This window comes from Oryza glaberrima, chromosome 2 (assembly GCF_000147395.1).
Source record: "Oryza glaberrima chromosome 2, OglaRS2, whole genome shotgun sequence".
Taxonomy (NCBI): Eukaryota; Viridiplantae; Streptophyta; class Magnoliopsida; order Poales; family Poaceae; genus Oryza; species Oryza glaberrima.
In genome coordinates this window covers 18,250,344-18,270,770 of record NC_068327.1, presented here as the reverse complement: position 1 = coordinate 18,270,770, position 20,427 = coordinate 18,250,344, and the positions used below count along the sequence as shown (strand labels likewise).

General features: G+C 43.1%; 2 protein-coding genes and 1 long non-coding RNA gene across 3 annotated transcripts in view; 1 reads left to right on the top strand and 2 right to left on the bottom strand.

Annotated features, from left to right (window-relative positions):
* The first annotated feature begins 2,053 nt into the window (after positions 1–2,053).
* Positions 2,054–5,794, top strand: LOC127762850 (cytochrome c oxidase subunit 2). The gene is made up of 2 exons (XM_052287354.1): positions 2,054–2,786; positions 4,028–5,794. Exons 1-2 carry the CDS (start codon positions 2,399–2,401, stop codon positions 4,453–4,455), a joined length of 816 nt encoding a protein of 271 aa, XP_052143314.1. The 5' UTR covers positions 2,054–2,398; the 3' UTR covers positions 4,456–5,794.
* Positions 4,140–20,427, bottom strand: part of LOC127762852 (uncharacterized) — a 36,252-nt gene continuing 19,964 nt past the window's right edge. The window contains exon 2 of the long non-coding RNA XR_008015603.1: positions 4,140–4,252. This is a non-coding gene — a long non-coding RNA (uncharacterized LOC127762852). The remainder of the gene's footprint in view (positions 4,253–20,427) is intronic.
* Positions 12,351–16,918, bottom strand: LOC127762842 (ATP synthase subunit a). Its single transcript, XM_052287348.1, has one exon. It carries the CDS (start codon positions 16,267–16,269, stop codon positions 15,253–15,255), a length of 1,017 nt encoding a protein of 338 aa, XP_052143308.1. The 5' UTR covers positions 16,270–16,918; the 3' UTR covers positions 12,351–15,252.

Here is a 20,427-nt window from a genome sequence, read left to right as displayed (position 1 = left end):
TGCAGCATCTCACTAAGCAACATTGCAAACTATTCGTTACACTAGTACTGCTCGATCAACTAGTCCCGGGATTGCATTCTCTACTGAACTAACTACTGCTTTCCGAGGGAAAACACAACATAGTGCATCTGAAGATGTGCGAAAAAGTCTAGATTTCATCATCAAACGTAGTGAGAGCAGGTTGCAGGTGTTTTATACCACTGGAACAATAAGTTTCCATCTTAATGAATCTAGTCAACAAGGTTCGCAGGATACATGGATATACCAGATATACCAGTTGTTTATGAAGGTTGGTCTATTACTATAGTGCAGGACTACATGAAATCGAAATCAATCAATGTTTGTTTGGGTCAGACGAAAAAGAGACATCAAATAACGCTGAAATTGCCTACAGAAAGTCGGGATCGACTGAAATCTATGTATGAGGGCCACTTTCGCTAATTGCATTCATCAACTGGATGCTTCTTTAGCTTCATGGGTTACAAAATGTTGTATGATTTGGAATATTCCTATCTACACTGTACACAACTGCTTTATAACTAATGCTTTGAATGCAATGAAAATTCCAGCATTCTACACAGTAAGCTTCATGAATCTACTCGAACCTCTGTATATTGTCAACAGGCTCTGATTTATGATAACCTGATTCGGTATTCTTCAATGAAACATTCTATGACTGTGATTGATAGTGGTTATGGTACAAAGATACTGGATATTTGCTTGAAAGACAAGGATGAGACCCACCACTGGATAAGCGAAGAAGAAGCAAAAGGGAGTGTGTGAGTATCCTTTCTTGAAATAACCGTTTTGGTTACAAGTGAATGCTTTTCCCGGCCCTGGCATAAACCTAGCTGCTTTGAAACAACATAGGTCCACGTAACTAGCTATTAAATACGTATATCTTACCAGTCTCTAAACACCCATCTCAGGCTAACTACTCTCATGCTTAGCCCCAACTACCTTCTTGTTCCCGAGTTCCTCTTTCCTCTAGTTCCCAATAGACTGATTTAGTCTTAATAGTATTAGTGTTGGAAGAGGGCAGTCCCAAATGAAAAAAGCCATTTCTCGATCCCAAGAATCAAGCTTTCATCCTTTTCCGCTATCGTCAAGACAAACCTTAAAAACATTCCACCTCGACTATTTCATCCACAGAAGCGTATCTGACAACTATGTCATCATCGTTTTTTTCTTCCGAAAGCTAGAAAGGGCCTACCTAGTGCTTGCATTTCGGGGTAAAGTAGCTTTCCCCGGCTCAATAAGAGCTGCCTGCAAACATGGAATGCCAATGCAATGATCAGAACTTCCTTGCCAAGGACAATCATAAAAGAAAGGAAGAAGTCGACATCCTGATTTATTATCAGGCTTTGACCTTTATTTTATGACAGGCGAGTAATAAGTGTACGTGCCTTTCCCTTTCCATACCCTAAATCAGGTTTGATTTGAGCCTGGGTGGATACTGTATCAATAGACTATACTATGTCAGTACGGGACTAGAGACAGTAGGGGAGATCCTTGGATCACTTCTAAGGAAGTCTAGTCTGACTCTATAGGGTAGGAAAGAGCAAGAGAGCAGTACTCGTGTTATAGTCCTTCTTGAATAGCATAAAGCGCTAACTTTAAGAGCAGCTAAGAAGTAGACTCATCCCCATGATAAGGTCTTCTTATAGCGTTAGTGCTGGGCACTTCTCTTTTAGCGCTTGCTGCTTGCGATACGATAATAGCTGTGTTATTGAGCGGGAGAAGGCAGATCCACTTTACGGGAAGGGGAAAGTCGACTAAAGTAGGTTAGCTGATGTCTGCGGCCGCAATTCCTTTTCTAGCTTTTCTTGCAAGCTAGTTTCTAAGTTTCCAGAATCTGGCAATACTACAGCTTGGGACCAAGATGATGCTTCATCGAAGACCACACTCGGGATGTATAGCAAGGGTTCGTATTCGGGTCACAACACTTCCACCCTTTTCGCTCATTATCATATCCAACGAATATACATCGGATAGCTTTCTTGTCGAATTTACTTCGTAGATGACGGGGCACAAACACATAGCATACACAACCAAAAAAACGAAAGTGACTTCATAGTCTACTTGGTAAGGGGGTCGACGATTCCATAGCTTCTCGAATGGTGAGATTCAGCTTTAAGGGAGGAAGGAAATTAAAAGGAAGGAGAGTTGGGAACCAACGGCAAAGAAAGTATCATGTTGCTCCTCGGAAAACGCGTATAGTAGTCTCATTGGCCTTCGTCGATGGGACAAACGCTCCAGTGTATGCGTTACAAGGCAACTAGCATTTTGGATTAGAAGTTCGTGAAAGTATGTTCTCGTTTTTCGTTGGAAAAACCAACGCCGACGTCAAGATCAGTCTCCTTTCTAGGAGCAGAGCTAAAAAAGATGGGAAATTCCAATGATTCTTCGTTCATTAGAATGTCGATTCCTCACAATCGCTCTTTGTGATGCTGCGGAACCATGGCAATTAGGATCTCAAGACGCTGCAACACCTATGATGCAAGGAATCATTGACTTACATCACGATATCTTTTTCTTCCTCATTCTGATTTTGGTTTTCGTATCACGGATGTTGGTTCGCGCTTTATGGCATTTCAACGAGCAAACTAATCCAATCCCGCAAAGGATTGTTCATGGAACTACTATCGAAATTATTCGGACCATATTTCCTAGTGTCATTCTTTTGTTCATTGCTATACCATCGTTTGCTCTGTTATACTCAATGGACGGGGTATTAGTAGATCCAGCCATTACTATCAAAGCTATTGGACATCAATGGTATCGGAGTGCGCCTCTTAACGAGGGTGATTTAAGTGCAACGAAATGTACCGGTGGTTCGCGAAGCATCTGGCTTACCGGTCATCTCCCATTCCCGTCGTCGAGAGACTAAAAGAACTATAGCATGCCAGAAACGGAGAGTTGAGGTGGTTAGACCTATACCCCGAAATGCTCCCAGCATAGGAGCCTATGGTTCCATTCTTGTTATTGCTGGAGGTACACATACCTCTTCTCGGTGTGGTGGAGCGATATACGAAAAATAGATGCTAAGCCTGCAATGTCCGATAACGGGGCTTTAGTAGTGAATCTATCGGCACCACAGCAGTGGCATACAACTTTGGACCTAAGGGCCGGCCCCGTTACCTTTCGGAATGGGGGATCCCCGTTGGCAACAACCACGGTAGTAGTTGCGGAACTACTGGGCCAAGAGAGGACAACCTGTTGTTCCTGCTCCTCCTTCTTCGCTTCGGGGACGGAGGTCCTACGGTAGGTAAGAGCACGCACAAGCACTTGACCGAAGGGGACCAGCGCTTCTACTCCTCCACCGAGGAGCCGTTCTTGCGAGAAGCAAGGGATGTCGTGAACGGTGGGAGGTCAAAGAAAGAGAATTGACCTCTGAATACAGTGATCCTATGATCTAGATAGACTCCGTCCTTTTTTTTTAGATAAGGGTGACTCAAGAAATTGGGGGTGGGACCTGCTGGCATAATGCAGGCTGGAACGTGGGAATTCGAGGTCTCATGAACGACTTTTTTTCGTGGACAAACATACTTTCCGGTCGGGCCTATGGATCCTTTTAGATCTACGGGCCGGCCGTTCACATGAGCATAGGGAATCTATACTCGAGCCTTCGACTTGGCCCCTGACAGGATAGGTGAGGAATCACTCTTGATCTGATCTATTGGGGCCTACAACTTCGCCAAAGCCGACTAGCATCCCTTTCCACTGCGCATTTTTCGAACAAAGAAGACTACTAAAGGATCGAATTCGCTTTCCGTGGTGAACTGGCCGTCCCATACCTTCATTTTGTCTCATGTGTGTTGAACATTGTCTTCCTCGGTTCCAGCTTCACTGATGTAGGTAGGGCTGGGCGAGAAAGGGTCCCCTCTTGCCTATTAGTAAGCGGGCCTTCGATTCCACCGGGGTCTTACGGTCTCATAGAGGGGGGAGAACTACCTAACTAAAGAAGAATAGTGCTCTTTATAAATAAGAGTAGGCGTGGAGAGCTTTTTGCGGGGAAACTTGCAAGTAAAGTTTGGGGGGAGGCGGGCGTCGACCCAACCTTATGAGTATTCGGACTATAACAGTTCCGATGAACAGTCACTCACTTTTGACAGTTATACGATTCCAGAAGATGATCCAGAATTGGGTCAATCACGTTTATTAGAAGTTGACAATAGAGTGGTTGTACCAGCCAAAACTCATCTACGTATGATTGTAACACCCGCTGATGTACCTCATAGTTGGGCTGTACCTTCCTCAGGTGTCAAATGTGATGCTGTACCTGGTCGTTCAAATCTTACCTCCATCTCGGTACAACGAGAAGGAGTTTACTATGGTCAGTGCAGTGAGATTTGTGGAACTAATCATGCCTTTACGCCTATCGTCGTAGAAGCGGTGACTTTGAAAGATTATGCGGATTGGGTATCCAATCAATTAATCCTCCAAACCAACTAAACCGGGGAAGCTGAAGCGGAAATGCAATTCTCGGGTGAGGGAAGGGGGAAGCTCCAGGAAGGCTTCGCTCGCTCGCTCAAAAAGCTCTAACGCTCGTTTACGGGTGGAGTGCATAAGAAGCCCTTATTGAAGTAGGGCGAGGCCTTACTACACGAGCTCGTAAGTCAAGCACGGAACGAGCCTTGTCTACGAAGCTTCGCTTCATCATCTTGCTTGCTTCTGGCGAAGCTTAACGCACTATAACATAGGCATGCATGATGGTATGGTAGGGTCCAAAGATACTTTTAAGGCCGACCACTACATAGGAGCGATAGGAAGCCAAGCCGTCAAAAGGAAAGGCGAGCAGCCCTTATTGCAATAGCAAACGGCCTACTTATAGCCCTATTTAGACTCTTTCTCGGGGACTTCAACGGGCCTTACATACATAATTTGAATTGCTCTGACATTCCACCTTTATCATGTTCAACGCCCCAAGAGCAAAAATGGATAAAATCAATATGTCCATTTCTTTAGAAGATTTTCTGCTATGTTTGCAAAATGAGTACTCGTGTAGATATTCCCGAATCTTCCATAAAGATAAGTTTGATTCATTAGTTAATTCTTTTTTTCCAGGAAATTATGAAATGAAAAAGATGGACATCGCATCGTGGATTTAACGTTTCAATTTGGGCAAGAGGGCCCTGGTTATGTCGCAAAAGACGACATTCTAAGTTTTCCTCCTCCTCTCCGGTCTGCATGCAAGTACCTCTGGTCCTAAGCACCCCCGAACGGCAACCATCTATAACTGATATCGACAACCGATACGGATTCTCTATCGATTGAAGGAGCTCGTGAACTGGAAGTCGTTTTTCACCTCTGAAGTTCAAAAGATGGATCAATCTTACATCTTCTCCGGTGTCAGAAGTACTATGTAGCGGGAGTCCGAACGCAGCAGAGAGGTAAGACAAGCCTAAACTTTTCCCATGGGACATAAACCTTTTTAGTAGCCGGAGATTGGACCCTTCCCCAAAGTGGAATCCATAAAAGTAGAATCTCATTGTGCGGATTATCCGCCGTAGCATGCGTCCATACAGCATGTGCTAGAGCGACACGTGGGAGAATGAGAACCCAATCGTAGCTCAATCTGGTCTACGGCAACAAAGAAGACCAAAGCGAACCTGCTAAAAGATACGACTAGGGAGTAAAATCCAACCTATAGGTCTCACTTTCTTTGATAGTCATTCGTACCTACACATTCACCGGGGCAGTAAGAACCACAGGAATCCCAGACATGCTGGTAAGGAAGTCGATTTAGTTCTGTGTTTTATCCAGCCCCCGGCTCCAAAGGATCGTGCAGTAGATGTGTCGGGTCGAAGCTTAATCCTTAATAGCCAACCGATGCCTGGCACCACCGCTAAGCACAAGGGCAAGAAAAGATTGGCCTTAAAAGATCCAAATACTTCCTTGTGGGTTTATAAAAAACCATATCATATCGAAGAACTTGATGGTCTTTCCCCACCCGTTCGATTACTTCTTAAAAGGATTAGATATAGAAGAAAAGTAGTCTACTCAGGAGAATGAGATAAATGCTCATAATATCGCTAGTAACCAACCACAAAAGTAAACAGATGGAGGTCTTTCATAAAGAGAGCAATTTATAGCCCCAATCCTATTTTCCGTGTTCACTTTCAAATGAACATATTTCTGAAAAGTGAATTCGCTCTTCCTGGGTTTCCAGGATCTTCTATTCTGCGTTTCGTTGGTAGATAGCACACCGGAGGCTTGGAAGGAAAATAACAAACCCGAGGAGGGTCGTCCGCTATGAATGAATAGTTGGAAAATCTTATCCGAAAAAGAAGAGTCAGCTGTTTGGCCGATGCTGCAAACCAGACTTCTATCAATGTCAGTGCTTGGGGATCGGGTAAAGCGAGATCACTTTTCAGCTTGACCGTCTCAGTAGCTCCTCCTTCTCTTCTTTCTTCTTGAAATGGAATTAGCTGCCCCTTCTCTCCATACCTAGTAACACATGTCTTTCGTATTTATTGTCCTCATCCCCTTCGTTCTTCCTTCACTCCGTATTGCACCGACGAGCCTCTCCGCCATCGGATATGAGCTTCATTCGTAAGGGGAGTTGCATGCATAATTCACCGAATATTTATGAACCTATAACAACTCTAGAGTACGGAAGACTGATCCCAATCATATCGAAAATCATGTCGTTTTACATCAGGGTCGGCTTACTGCGCACACCCAATTGAAGTGTAAGCAGATAGACTGAATTCACTTCCTGACATTGCATAATAAGCAGGTATGTCTGGGTAGTGAAAGGGTAAGCATACATAGGGTGGTCAGCGGTTTCCCAGCTGCTTAGGATAGTGCTCACCATAAAAGTGGCTTCTGGCTGGACAACACAAGATCTTACTTCACTTATGGGCATTTTTTGCACTTTATGCCCATAAATACACAATTGAGATGAAAATAATGCACGGATGGGGCGGATTTCTCTCTACTTGTGCCGCTACGCACATAGATACTAAAGGTAAATCTACACGGAATGTGGTGTAAATCTACGTAAATAAGAGATAAGTAACCCTATTGTCTCTTCTCCATTTGTATATGGTGAAGAATTCAGTCTACATGCAGTGTTGAATGACGAGTCAAAGTTCATGTGAATAGGGCTCTCAAGCTATTTTGTCATAGCTTCTGTGTGACAATTCCAGAATTTCTTTGTTTTAAATATATTTTATCCATGGATTTTCAATCCACACCATCAGTAATATATAATAAATATTACTAAATAAATATTTTTCTCCGCGTCCATTTCTCTGTATGCGTGCAAGATCTCTCAGCAACAAGAAAGCGAGGTCCATTTATCAACATTTCATCAATATCTCCATCTTCCTTGTCAAGTTCCCTAACCCCCTTTATAGCTTCACGCTGTTTGAATAGTTCCAATTAATGGAATCGAAGTCATTACACGAGTGAGTTTAGCAAGTGGAATATCTGACTTTGAAGGAGCTGCTGCGAGTTCTCGAATTGTAGTTGAACTGGCGTTAGAGGCTAAACTTACTACATTGGCACTCGCTGGGAAGGCTGTTTTTCATTTGGTACTGAAGCATGAAGCAGGTAATATCCAACTCTTATTCGTCCGAACACTTGACTTCAAAACTTTCATCCTGACACGGTTTGTTTTCACATCAAACCCCGGAGTTCTCCTTATATATTTTATCAGATAAGATAGTAGGTCTGTGAGCTGGCAAATTAGTTTACTTCCTTACGCCGCTTTGCTTTCTGTAAAGTCAGCACTATGCTTCTTAACTTAAAGTGCGGATGCGATGGCATATGTGTACAAGATCCTATAGAGAGGGAGGGCAGAGGATTGAATTCTTTACCAAAGGATGCGTCGAAGCGTGACAAAGAAATGGCTGTCAAAGAGAAGGCCAAAAATGCCAATCTTCAAGCCAGAGGCGAGGGACAACAACCTTTGCCCGGCGGGGCGGCGGCTTCCTCAGAAAAAGAGAAAACTCTCTCACTCTCCTCTTTGACTGAACACTTGAGATAGATATTGATCATAGATAGGATGCTGGGTTAAGTAAGAGGATTTTCATTTAGGTGAAATTTGGTCAATATGTATCCCGCTGGGTATGACTCGTAGTCAATCTCTGGAGGATATGGAGGATCATAGGCTAGGTAACCTTTTCACTATTCTTTTTTAAAGGTACCTTCAAGTAACCAGGTCTCTTCATCCTTATCGGGCACTCCCACAAGAGACAATTCTTTTTAGCCTCTAAGAGACAAAAAGAAGAGCCTAACCAGGACCTTGAGATAACAGCCCATAGGGTAGCCCCTACAGAGCAAAAATCTAAGGTCGGAATACCGGAGTTCTTTCTTTGCTTCCAAGAAAATAGATTCCTTCTTCAACCCAGGTCATGACCGAGGGTGGGTATCTCACTCGCATATCTAGAGCCCAGCATCTCTCCTGAACGACACCTTCTGCAGACTCTACTGGTGGTATTCCCCGAGGCGAGGGTAAATATGTGCATTCATATCGGTCAGGAAACGACAATGACTCTTCTTCTTTCCGGGAAGCTATGGGCACCTCACAATTCTTAGACGACATTAGTGGAAGCGAACATTCGTAGCATTCATTGTCACCGATCATTGACAAAAGAAGAAAAAGAAGCCGTACGACAACTTAAGGAATCTTTAGATTTGGCGGCTATAGACTCAAAGGGCACAGACAGGCTGCTGGTACTGTTTTTTTAGCTAACTAAAGTCCAACTTCCTTTGCCGAAAGAGGATGAAACGGACCACCCGATACCAATGAACTCACCAAAAGTTCACTGATCAGATCAACCACTGATCGCTGAGAATTCCAACCCTTTCTATCCCAGCTTCTACTCCACACAGTTGTTCTCGACTTCTACTCTCGATACTTATCGTAGTTTATTTTTCTACGGTTCCTTCGGGCTAGGGTTAGTGTCATTTCCACTACTTTTGGGAGTGTTATGATCAGCCAAGCTCGACAATTCTCTCAATAGTACCTCGTTTTCATCTAAAACACTGCTTAAAGCTCGATGGGCCGTATGGCCAAAGTTTTTGAACTCATCTCCCCCAATATGATGGGGTTTAGTACCAACTAAGCGGCCATCGCTGTCATGAATTGATATTCGCTTTTTACTAGTAAGTCCCATGGTGATATGAAATTCCTTATATTGAACTAATAGTTCTGCCCAATTCCTGTGGAATTGTTTCTCATAGGTGTGTGTGCCTATCGCCTGCCTTGTTGTTTTTCCTGTTCAACCACCCCAACTTGTGACGTATAACGATGCAGGTATCTGGCCAGCATTGACCGTTCGAGTTGATGAGCGGAACCCAGACCCATGCCAACTGGACACCCGCAACGTATGTCCACCCGCCCTTTCCTTTGAGAAATCCTATTCCTATCGATTTAGCTGCATAGGCAATACGACGTTACTACGAATAAATGACGAGCGAACCCTCGAAAACCGAATCGGGATTATCCACTTGAACAGATGGGAAACACAAAGCAAGGTATCATTGTTTATAAATGTATCGATTAGCTCTGTTGATAAGGATCATGATGAAATTGCAAGTACGGATGGATTGAGACCCGATCTGTTCCGATCCTTTGGCATGGGAAATCCTTCCTTTTACTCTCTCTTTTGAATGAGTCGTGGTGCGCTCATCAAGAAGGGGAAAGATGGATGGGAAATGCTTGTCAAGCTCGGTTCTTTAAAGAATAGCATCCTCGTCTTCCTAGTGAAAAGCGCATTGGGATTCTCTACTTGTGGTGGTATAGTGCTGCTTTTAGTGATTTGGAGGGTGCCTCCCGTGGGCATGCCTGCTACGCTGATTAAGCGGGTAGGCAGATGGATTGATCTACTCGTTCAACTTGCTTGTGTTGGTGAGTTGTTCTATTATTGATTGGTCGAGCCCGGAGGAAGAGTGGCCTTGAGTTTCTCGATACATAACATTGTCTAAATCAACCCAAGTCGCTTCTTCATTTCTCTAAACAGACTGGTAGTTGGGTGAGGGATGTTTACTATTGATTGGTTATAGGCCTTCCTTCCAAGCATCAAAGAAAGAAAAGAGCAAAGCAATTCCAACATAAACTGACACTTTAGGATCCTCTAAGCCTTTCTATAGAACCCCTAAGTAGGGAAGGTACTAAAAAGAAACTCAAAACTAGCACTACTAACACAGGCTGAAGAGGATGACCTCGAAAAAGAATACAATTAAAGATGTGGCCTTCCCTCCAAGCACATATATGGATATGGAGCACTCTTTTCCACCCTATCCTTATATATTTCATTCCCGCCATTGACAGCAACTCACTCTTTTCGAACTGCACTTTGAAAGCCAAAGCCAAGAAAGACCATATCAACTACTCTCCAAATTGCAGGATAAGTCACAGAATTCAAATGGAAGACAGAAAGAGAAGGCAATTCAAACCTAATGGCCAAACATTACGAATCCAAGACAGAAAGACTTATAGCCATAAAAGAATAACAAGAGAACAAAAACAACTCCATATTCTACTGGCCTGCCTCTCTGATCTACTATCCAACTGCCATGGAAGCACCACTGAAGACTGGCTTCTCCGACCTTCCACCCGATCCTGGGCGATCCCGGATCGACAAGCCGACGGTATGGATTCCCTATATATGGATGGTAGGAACGCTTCAACTGCAGAGCCCTGAATGCGTCAGTGAGGTTCCCTCTATGAGAGAAAGAGAGGTTGCTAATCTTGGATCAGACGGCGTGTTGGTATTATTGATAAGGCTTGGATTAGCAAATTAGCACCGCTTGAGTTTAGGTATTCGAAATAGCGAAATACATAAATTATCTATCTCAAGTACGTCTCCAACTTATCTTGAGCCATCAGTCAGATTAAAAGCAGCGCCCTGCCGGCAGCTCCTGACCTCTGTTCCTATGGGAGAAAGAAGGTGTGGCTTTGGACCCCAAACTCTTCCATGACGGCCTTCTTCCACTCATTTTATTAGCAATCAAACCTCTTCCCTGCTCTTGCACTGAGGTAAGCATTCAAATAGCAAAGCAAGGGAAAAAATATGGTATGTATTTTTTTAATCTACATACAGAGAAAGCGGATGTGCCCTTATTAGCGCAGTTGAAAATAAAATATATAACGCGTAGTTGCAAGCTTTCTTTCGTGAGCTAGCTATGTTTGCTTCCTCTTTTCCTCTCTGTTTCGGATGTCAACCCAATCTCTGATTCAAGTCCATAAGTTCCTTTTTTATAGCTCCTGTTGCTCTTCTCTGGCTAGGATCTCACTTATATGGCCTTTTTTTTCTTTTATATATTATATAGTAAGCTTCAATAGATAGCGTAGTAGGTGCTGTCTCTATTTACTTTCTTTCTTACGCCTAGGTGCTACCTTCTTTCCAGTTCCGTAAGTCCCATAGAGTTATTTTTTATCTTTGATTCCCAAACGCTGCGCGCAAGTCAAGCTTACAGAATTCCTGCCGGGGCGCCTTCTTTCTTATGCCAGCCAAGTAGCAATCAGAAAACCAATCAATCTTCCTTACACTACGACAATTCACTTGAACTACCAACATCATGAGTGACCCAGGCCGGCCGTATATGCGTCATTTCTCCTCATCCTTGTCTCTATTTGTTAATTGCTCGCTACCCGTAGTGGGCCTTGAGTAGGATTTAAGCACGGGTTTCGAACCGTCTACTTTTCCTTATCCTTATGGGAATTTAAGAGAGAGATCACTCCACTGAGTAACCGAGAGAGAAGATTCAGGCAAGTATGCCGTACCCTATTTAAAATAGAGGCAACGAACCACCAATCCATTACGATGCCCGCAAAGAAAACCAACGCTTAAGACGCTATTGGAGACTAGCGTAGCTATTATTCGAAGCTTATTAATTTCTTTACTGCGTTCAAGGCATGACCGCGTGATAGGTGTCCTTTTCCCCCTACTCAAGAAGAGTTACATCTAAGTTCCGATCGTGATATGACAAACAAATCTTACTTTTTCTTTCCCAAGCTGGCGCATAACCTCTGGACCGATAGGAAGATCGATGACCCGCATCCTACAACTTCAAAGAAGTATTTGTATCACACCCGAGCAATGGACCGGGGAAGGAGTTTCATTCATTTACGGAGTTTGGAAGCGAGGACGATCCAGGATCGACTGCTATCTGAAGAAGTGGAATGGATCTGATTACCCATTGGCGTCTGCATTGACGCTTCTGACTACCCCTACTCTGTGTCTTTTGCGTTTCCTTATTCATGTACTCATGTCTATTTCTATTTGTATGATACTGATATTGCAATCGATCTATCCCTTGGTCCTCCCAATCGAATTGTTAAGTATGTTTTTTCCCTTTCGAGAAATGGTGGCAGTACCAAATGCCGAATTAGCGGCTGTACCAAATGATCAATGCCTCTGGGGTTTCCCTTCTCTTCAGCTCTCCCCGGTTTCACCGATGTGTTGGGCACTGAACACTTTTCAAGATCCGGTTTTGGTAGGACGAAGATTTTTCACTTTCGTGAAGGTCGTTCTGAGGTGGAATCGAACCACTCTGTTAGGATTTAGAGTCCAACGCGCAAAGCTAAAGAGGATTTCGAGTCCTCTGCTCTAACCAGCCAGAACCTAGAATACAGGGATTGTGATACTGAACACCCACACAATCTCGATTTGACATGACAGAGAGAGAGAGATGGCGATGGCAGTCTCTCTCTCTCTTCTTTTTAAGGGATATTATTGACAGGCAAAAACCAATGTTCAATTCATACTTCAGATCTTGAATCAGGCCTCGAAGAATTCTATGGCAATTCATACTTTCTTAAGAAATAAGAGAGAATCTCCTGGTAGAGGCGGCTATGCCTCCCAAGCGATCTCGGCTGAAGGTATCTATACTCATCCTTCAGCTTTATTAGACCCCTCTCACTTGGTTGACAACCAATGAGCCCCTTATGTAGGAGGAACTCATGTACGCCTTTTCGAACCTCTTCGGGACCTGTTGTGTCTGCCCTCGACTTAGCCGTCTTAGAATAGAAAGGTTTCGCAGATTCAGATTAGGATGCACTGAACACTTTTCCAGATCTGGTTTTAGCGGCACTGAAAAATCTTTGATTCTCGTCTCGTTTCACTTGCATTTGCTTTCGTTCTAAAGTGGAATCGAACCACTCACTCCGTTTGGATTTAGAGTCCAAAGGGCCCAGGCCCAGCGAACGAAAAAGGATTTACAGTCCCACGCCCACTGCCCTGCCTTCACCTTTTGATTGCTTTATTTTTATACGATTTTTTGAGCAACTAGCGCGAAAGCCGTTGCGCGTTAGCGCATTCGGAACCACACATTTTTATACGATTTTCTGAAGTGCGAAGTGCTCAGAATAATCCAGGTCGCTCGACGTAAGGAGAGGAACGAAATATCAATAGAGGAACGAAAACCGCAGGGTATGAAATTAGGGTAGGGTTGGCAGGGTAAGTCCAACTGAAACTTTCTTTGATTACCTTTCTTCTCCAACTGGCTTAGAGATTGCATTTGCCCTTAACCGGTAACCTCCTTTGAATCCTTCGTTTAGACCCTCTCTATTGGTATTGGCATTGGCTCGAGAGCAAGGACCTTATTTGATCGCTTAGAACTTGATGGAGGGAAATACAACTCACTCGCTCAAGATATGCTTAAGCTAGCTCAGGAAGAGTACTAATTTTATATGCCTTAAAGAGGGGATTCAAAGAGTAGCCTTTTACTAGGGCTTAAGTTACTCGTTTCATATTGCTAACTATTTTTATATAGCTAGAAAGTTGAGTAAGAAGTTCTTTCATTCCTATCCCGTGATATTCCGCCTTGCTTTGAAGTAGTAGTTAAGGCGAGAAAAGGAAAGCTGTTCAGTAGGAGGAATTTCTACCGATTATTGAGTGGTTTGTTTCCTTTCCCCTGTAAGGTCAAATGGTTTATTTGCACCTGTAGTGGGACACCTCTCCCAGCTCCCAGCCAGGGTTCAAGCAGGAAACTCTGTTAAGGAGCTGATCCGAATACAGATACAAGGCCCCCACTCATCACAACGAACGGTGAGCTTTCCCACTAGCCTTCACAGGAGCAGCACAATCATGGCCAAAAAACAAAACAAAAAAAGATCGTATAGTACGAGAAAACCAATGGCATTTATCTATTCTAAGTAGTTTCTTCTTTTCTTTTTAGAGGACCTTACCTGGCCAACTCAAATTCCAATGCTGCAAAACTATTGGTTTACTGAAGGTAGACCTAAACGCTGAAGTGTTGTTATTTACTTCCTTCGATAACATAGATTGTCCACTCTTATGCCCCATGCATAAAATGGCTTGTGCTTTAGCACGTTTCGAATCAAAGAATAGAAAAAAGTAGGTGGATCGGGATCGCTATTACGAGTATTCGAGTTCTTGTTTTCCTTTCCTTGGAAAGGGAATTATTTCATGAGAAGTGCACCGGTAGAAATGTGACTAAATATGATCTTGATCTATAGCTCGGACACCTGGGACCATACTATTACGATGATGATGGAACGGACCTAGAGATCAGCATAATGGAAGAAGTTACTCCAGAGATGAGAGTATCATATCGATCTAGTATCTACTTTTTCACGGGGACCTTGATCTTTCCATCGATCCTTAGGCGAATTCATTTACTTGAGTACTGTACTATCTTTCTTTATACTACTATTCTTGATACCGCTTTTCCTATGCATCTGGGATCTGATATGTGGGGGTCAGAGTGAGAAGATGGTTTTGGCCACGGAGTTGAGTTCGGAAGAATCCTAGTTTGTTTTTTTTCATTTTCTCTGAGCAGTGAATAAGAATATCCTTGGCAAAAAAAGAAAGAAACCCGATCACAACTCCTATCACTTTCCTATTAGTCAATCACATCACCCACTCGTACTCTTCTTTTCTTTGAACCCATGAAAGGTCTGTCTCAAAACTTAGATTTAGATATGCAAGCACGAGATTCCCTACTTCCGGATATAGAAACATTAAAGCCATTCCATAGTACATGCCGATTGAAGGATGTGGACCTTTTGTTGGCGATGAGGCTGCAGAGAAGAGTTCAGCCATGGGCGATAGAGCTCGGGTTGGATAGAGAAAGGAAGAAGCAACAGGAGTGATGGAAACAATAGGTCGGCAGAGAACGAACAAATGCAAGATCCTCAAGAAAATGGATTAAGGTAAGGTGGGCTTCGGATTACCGAAATTGGATTTCCTTTCGTGCCATATGTCGCTTAGACTTGACCTTTTCTCCCGCCCCCTAAAATCTTCGGCTCCTCGTTTTTATTCAATTATGAAATTACTCATTTTGATGGAGATTTATAGCATCATTCAAGTAAATACAAATTGAGATCGTAGAAACATGAGCTTGTAATATAGCTACACCTAATTCCAGACCGGTTAATGCTAGAACTATAAATAAGGGACCAAGATCTCCTATGAAATAGAAAATATTATTCAGAAATAGCATAGTCCAAGCGAACCCACTTAAAATCTTTACTGAACTATGACCGGCCATCATATTAGCAAATAAACGTATTCCTGAGCTTAATGCACGAAAACAATGAGAGATTAGCTCAAGGAGTACTAAAAAAGGTGCTAATGGCAGTGGGACTCCCGCTGGTAATAAGAAGCTAAAAAAATGAAGCCCATGTCTTTGAAATCCAACGATCGTAATGCCTATAAAAATGGAAAATGAAAGAGCCAAAGTAATGAGAAAATGACTTGTCACTGTGAAGCTAAAGGGTATCATACCCTGGGGATTACGAAATAACGAAAAAGTAAAAGTGACCGAGATGCGAGGGAAAAACTTTTGTTTAACATTTCCACCTATTTGTTCGTTTACCAGGTTCAGCACGAAATCATAAATAAGCTCTACCAAGGATTGCCATGCATTTGGCACTGACTTTCCCCCGCCCTTTTTCGTAACAACTCCAAATAAAGATGGCACCAAAACGACAGTTACCGCCATAGACAAGGATTCATTTGTGAATGATAAATAAAAGTTACCCATATCAAGACCAAATAATGGATCAATGAAAAATTGATCCAAGGGGCTTGAAATTACTGGTCCGCCGCCTCCAGGGATAACTATATCGCCGTTCCTCCATTCAGCCCCATCTAACAACTCTATTCCGTTCTGCCAGTTATTGAAACGGATACGCTGCGCCCTCTCAAATGGTTCAAAAAAAGCGTCTATTTCTGCTGCTTGTCTCCTTCTCTTCAACGAGTTCACGTTATAATCATTGAGGAGTTTCCAGATCGAGTCTCTCTGATTCAAACCCATTATTACCACATGATTGTGATCGAAATTCATTGGAATTTCCCATCTTTTAAGCTCTGCTCCTAGAAAGGGAGACTGATCTCAACTGGCCTCGGTTTTTCCAAGGAAACTCTATCTTTAGTAGCGATCACATGGCGTCGACCCAACGGAAAACATACTATACTACTATGAACATTTCAGAATGGAAAACGAAACTGAACACTTTCCAATACTGGTTTCGGATGGCTTATGTGCATCGATTTTTCTCAATCTTCGTAGGGGCTTGACGTATAGGTTCCCCAACCTATCCTAAAACTCTAGTCTAGTGAAGGCGGGGCCAACAAATGACCTCTTGAGTGAGATTACATCCCAGAGCCTGCCTATTCAATGCCACTCCTGGTAAGATCCATTTTCACCGATACCCGCTCTCTATATATGAGTTTCTGGAAATGGTTATCTCACAAGCAAAGAAGGAATTCAAATTCTACCCCTCAGAAGAACCTTCAAGCAGTACAACCCACAGATGATGAAGTGAACAGGACTTCTTTTCTTATATTTGCCTGTTGAACTCCGGCAGCAAGTGCCTTCCTTACTAGTGAGGTCTTGCTTTTGCTTCTTTGGTTGGTACTCTTCTATCTGGGACTGGGAAAGATCTTTCTGCATTAACGGAATTAGGCTTACTCCTCAGAAAGCCCTACTACTTTACTCTAGGCCTAGTAGTTATAGCTAACTCACTGCTATTGGTTGGGATGAATTTCCCTACCCTCGCCCTACGTGGTTTAGAAGAGTAGTATAAGTAAGGAAGCCTGATAATCATATAGGCAAAAGGCACCCTGTCCCAGACAAACCAGACAGGCAGCAAATTTCACTAAGGCAGTAAAGCATTCTGATACTCCTATACAGACAAGGCTGTAACCCAATCCGACCAGCCTCTCGGAATACCGAATAGGCAAAGTACGGAATCAAAATCAAGGGGACAAGGAGCCTACCAAGTACGGCAACAAAAGAAAGAAAGACGAGACAGCGCTACGCTTGTTCACCAAAGGTCAAGATATCCTACTTAACTTTCTTACCACTGTTTCGCATGCCCGGGACATTGCTTGCCTAATATGATAGCTTGGCCTTTTCTTCTCTGCTACCACCTTATTAACTTCCGAGAATCCTCCCCGAGAGGACAGTCCTTCCTCTCCCTTTACTAGATTAGTCTCATTCCGGCAATTCTTCTTATCTTCATTATATTATTCCCTTTTCTTCTTTTTAGTGATCAACTCATTGATTCACAACTATTCTCACTCTTCTTCATTATATTATTCCCTTCGTGTGTGCAACGAATTGCATTAGATGTTAAAATCTAGAGTGAAGAGATAGACTCTCCATATTAACGTTGTCGCTCTCTAGTCAGACAGCTAGAGCACGGTTATTACCAACGGGTAGTGACAACCATACAAGAAAAATCCCAACTAACATATATGACAGTATAGAAAGAAAGAAAATGTTAAACATGGTTTTAAACCATTTTAACGGTAAATCGCACAGGTTCAACAACAACAACGATGATTGTAAATATATAACTGTTCCTCATGATAACACACATCCTATTAGTATTAGCTTGCTAAACAACAAATGTACTCAATCTTTGGATTATGGTAATAACGGAATCTTATTTAAACTTATGGGTATATATAAGAATATAAGGAATCAATATACTTATTATGGGCGTATCTCCTCTATAAAATCCATCACTTCTCTCAATGGATTGAGTCATATAATCAAATCTTATTATGAAAAAGATGGATTGAGCGACGGGACATTAACCTGGATTTAGCCCTCCTCTCTACTATCTACTGGCTAGACCTCAGTTTAGAGCAAAGCGTGAACTCTGCTTCTAACCATCAATAAGATTGACTCGAACAAGACTGGGTTCCTATGAAGTGAAAGGCAGGAGCTCTTGTATAAAAAAACATCCTTTCTTTGGGTATCTCGAATGCCAGTTCGAGGGTGTGCTTTTAGGTCTTGATCGAGAGTGCTTCCTTTCGTGCCTTGGTTAGCCGGAACTATAAATGCCGGGACTATGGGGAAGGCTCCCTCGGGCGAGATGGCTAAGCGTGTACGACGAATTCTGTCTATCTGAAGATCTGAGAAAGGCGCTGATTACAGCTCTGTCCTTGGATGGACCATAGGCCTGATGCTAGGAGAGTGTAGTTCGAGCATTCTATTGTGTGTTCGATCCGTGATACGCAAAAGCAATCCCCTGTTTACTAATGATCTAATGACAGTTGATTGAGACTTTGCCATTGTCGTCTTTCGAAAGCGAACTCTTATCTGGTTTCACTCGGGTTCTCCTGTCGACGAGAAGTGATCGGTTCGGATAACTTCTGTTTCCGTACCGGGATCAGCAGGAGGGGAAATTGAGGTTCTTGGCTCCTTCTGCGAATCAGTACGCCAGCTTGTCGTTTTCTTTCCAGTACGAATAGGAAAGATTTCTTTAGCCCAGACCTAACACACTCTCTTTTTGGTGCTTACTTCATTTGAAATAGAAAGCAACATCTCTAACTCCTGGCTAACCCCAATCATTCAAAAACACCTTATCGGGGTGGGCAACCAACACGTGAAATCGATGCCGGGCCCACACTTCCTTCAATTATTGGTTTTAGGTTTACATTGGCAGAGCATTCGATCAGGTGTGGAATCATTCCCCACATCCATGTATTTCCCTAGCCTGTTGGGAATGTAGGTGTCCGAGAATGAAAGCTCGGCAACGGAGCAGACCGGAAGAAGTATGTACCTCATGAAGCAAGCACTACCCAGAGCTAGTAGTATGGCCCACATTTGCAGATGAATCCCTTCACTGCCAGCTTCTCTATCGCACTGGACCTAGAAAGAGTCCAAACTGGAAGCATAGATCCTTGAGAAATAGAGCAGCTATGAGTGCTGTCCACTACCTCTAATGTTCCAAAACAGATAATCCCTCACTCGCAACAGAGACCTCACTACCGTGCTAACACCATTCATTTCCTTCTTTACTACAAAGTAAGCATCAGCAGCTGGATAGAAGCTAAAGCATTTATTTATAGCTGACAGTTAGCGGAAGCTAGATTTCTTACATCCGGGGATATCTAAATATTGAAACCTGTGATATTAAAGAATGGCAAGTCAGCGGTGAGTGTTGACTTCAGAAACTTGAATCTTCCCAGTCCAAAGAACGAGTATCCACTGCCGATAGCTGACCTACTGGTAAATTCGCCTGCTTGTAACTGTGTATTGAGCCTCTTGGATACCCACTCAGGGTATAACCAGGTGCCAATCGCCGAAGAAGATATTAACAAGACCGCATTTAGATGCCCTGGTCCAGAGTTGGTGCCTATGAGTGGAGAGTAATGCGGTCTCAAGAATGCAGGAGCCACATACCGGAGGACTATGAATAGCATATTCCAGGGTATGGTACGCCGAGAATTGGTGGTGTACATGATGATATTGTTATTATCCCTCAGCCGAGGAACAACATCTCCTGAATCTGAGGAAAGCGTTCGCAGTATAAGTTTCAATGAATCCTTTGAAATGCGCCTTTGGTGTCTCGGCTGGTAACTTTCTCGTATTCTTAGTCCGTCAGAAGGGGATCGAGAAAATTAAATATAAACTAATGGTTGCAAAATCAATGTCTTACTGGATTTCGTCTATCCTTAGCTTACTGCCCTAAGATTTATATGCTTGGATTATTCGTAATCTACCTCGTGGTACGTTTTTTTATCGAAGGAGTTGCAATCTACAGGCCTATAACGCCGTATCAGATCTTTCCATTGCCCTATGGTCACTTGCTTAAAAACGGAAAAGAGACTGAACTTCACTGGCTTTCTCGCAAGCTTATTAGAGCATTGAATTGAGCTCTACTAAGAGTAAGATGGCTTTTATTCTACTAAATCCAAAGAATGCTGGCTAGGGTGACGCTCGTGCTTCTTTCGAGTAAGGCAAACTTAGTAAGGGGTCGTGTATTAAGTATATTTCTTAGCTACAAGCCTGGCCTTTCACTTTTCTTATTTCCCCTTTTTCCAACCTTTTCCATCCATATCTCACCACTCTTCTTTCCCGGATAGGTGCAGAAGCACACACATGGGGAGTGGATTCAATTAGTATTGCGCTCGCAAAAGGAATAGGAATAAGCCTCGTGATCTAGGCATCTTTCATCCCGAGGTAGTTCCCTACCAACCCCCCCCA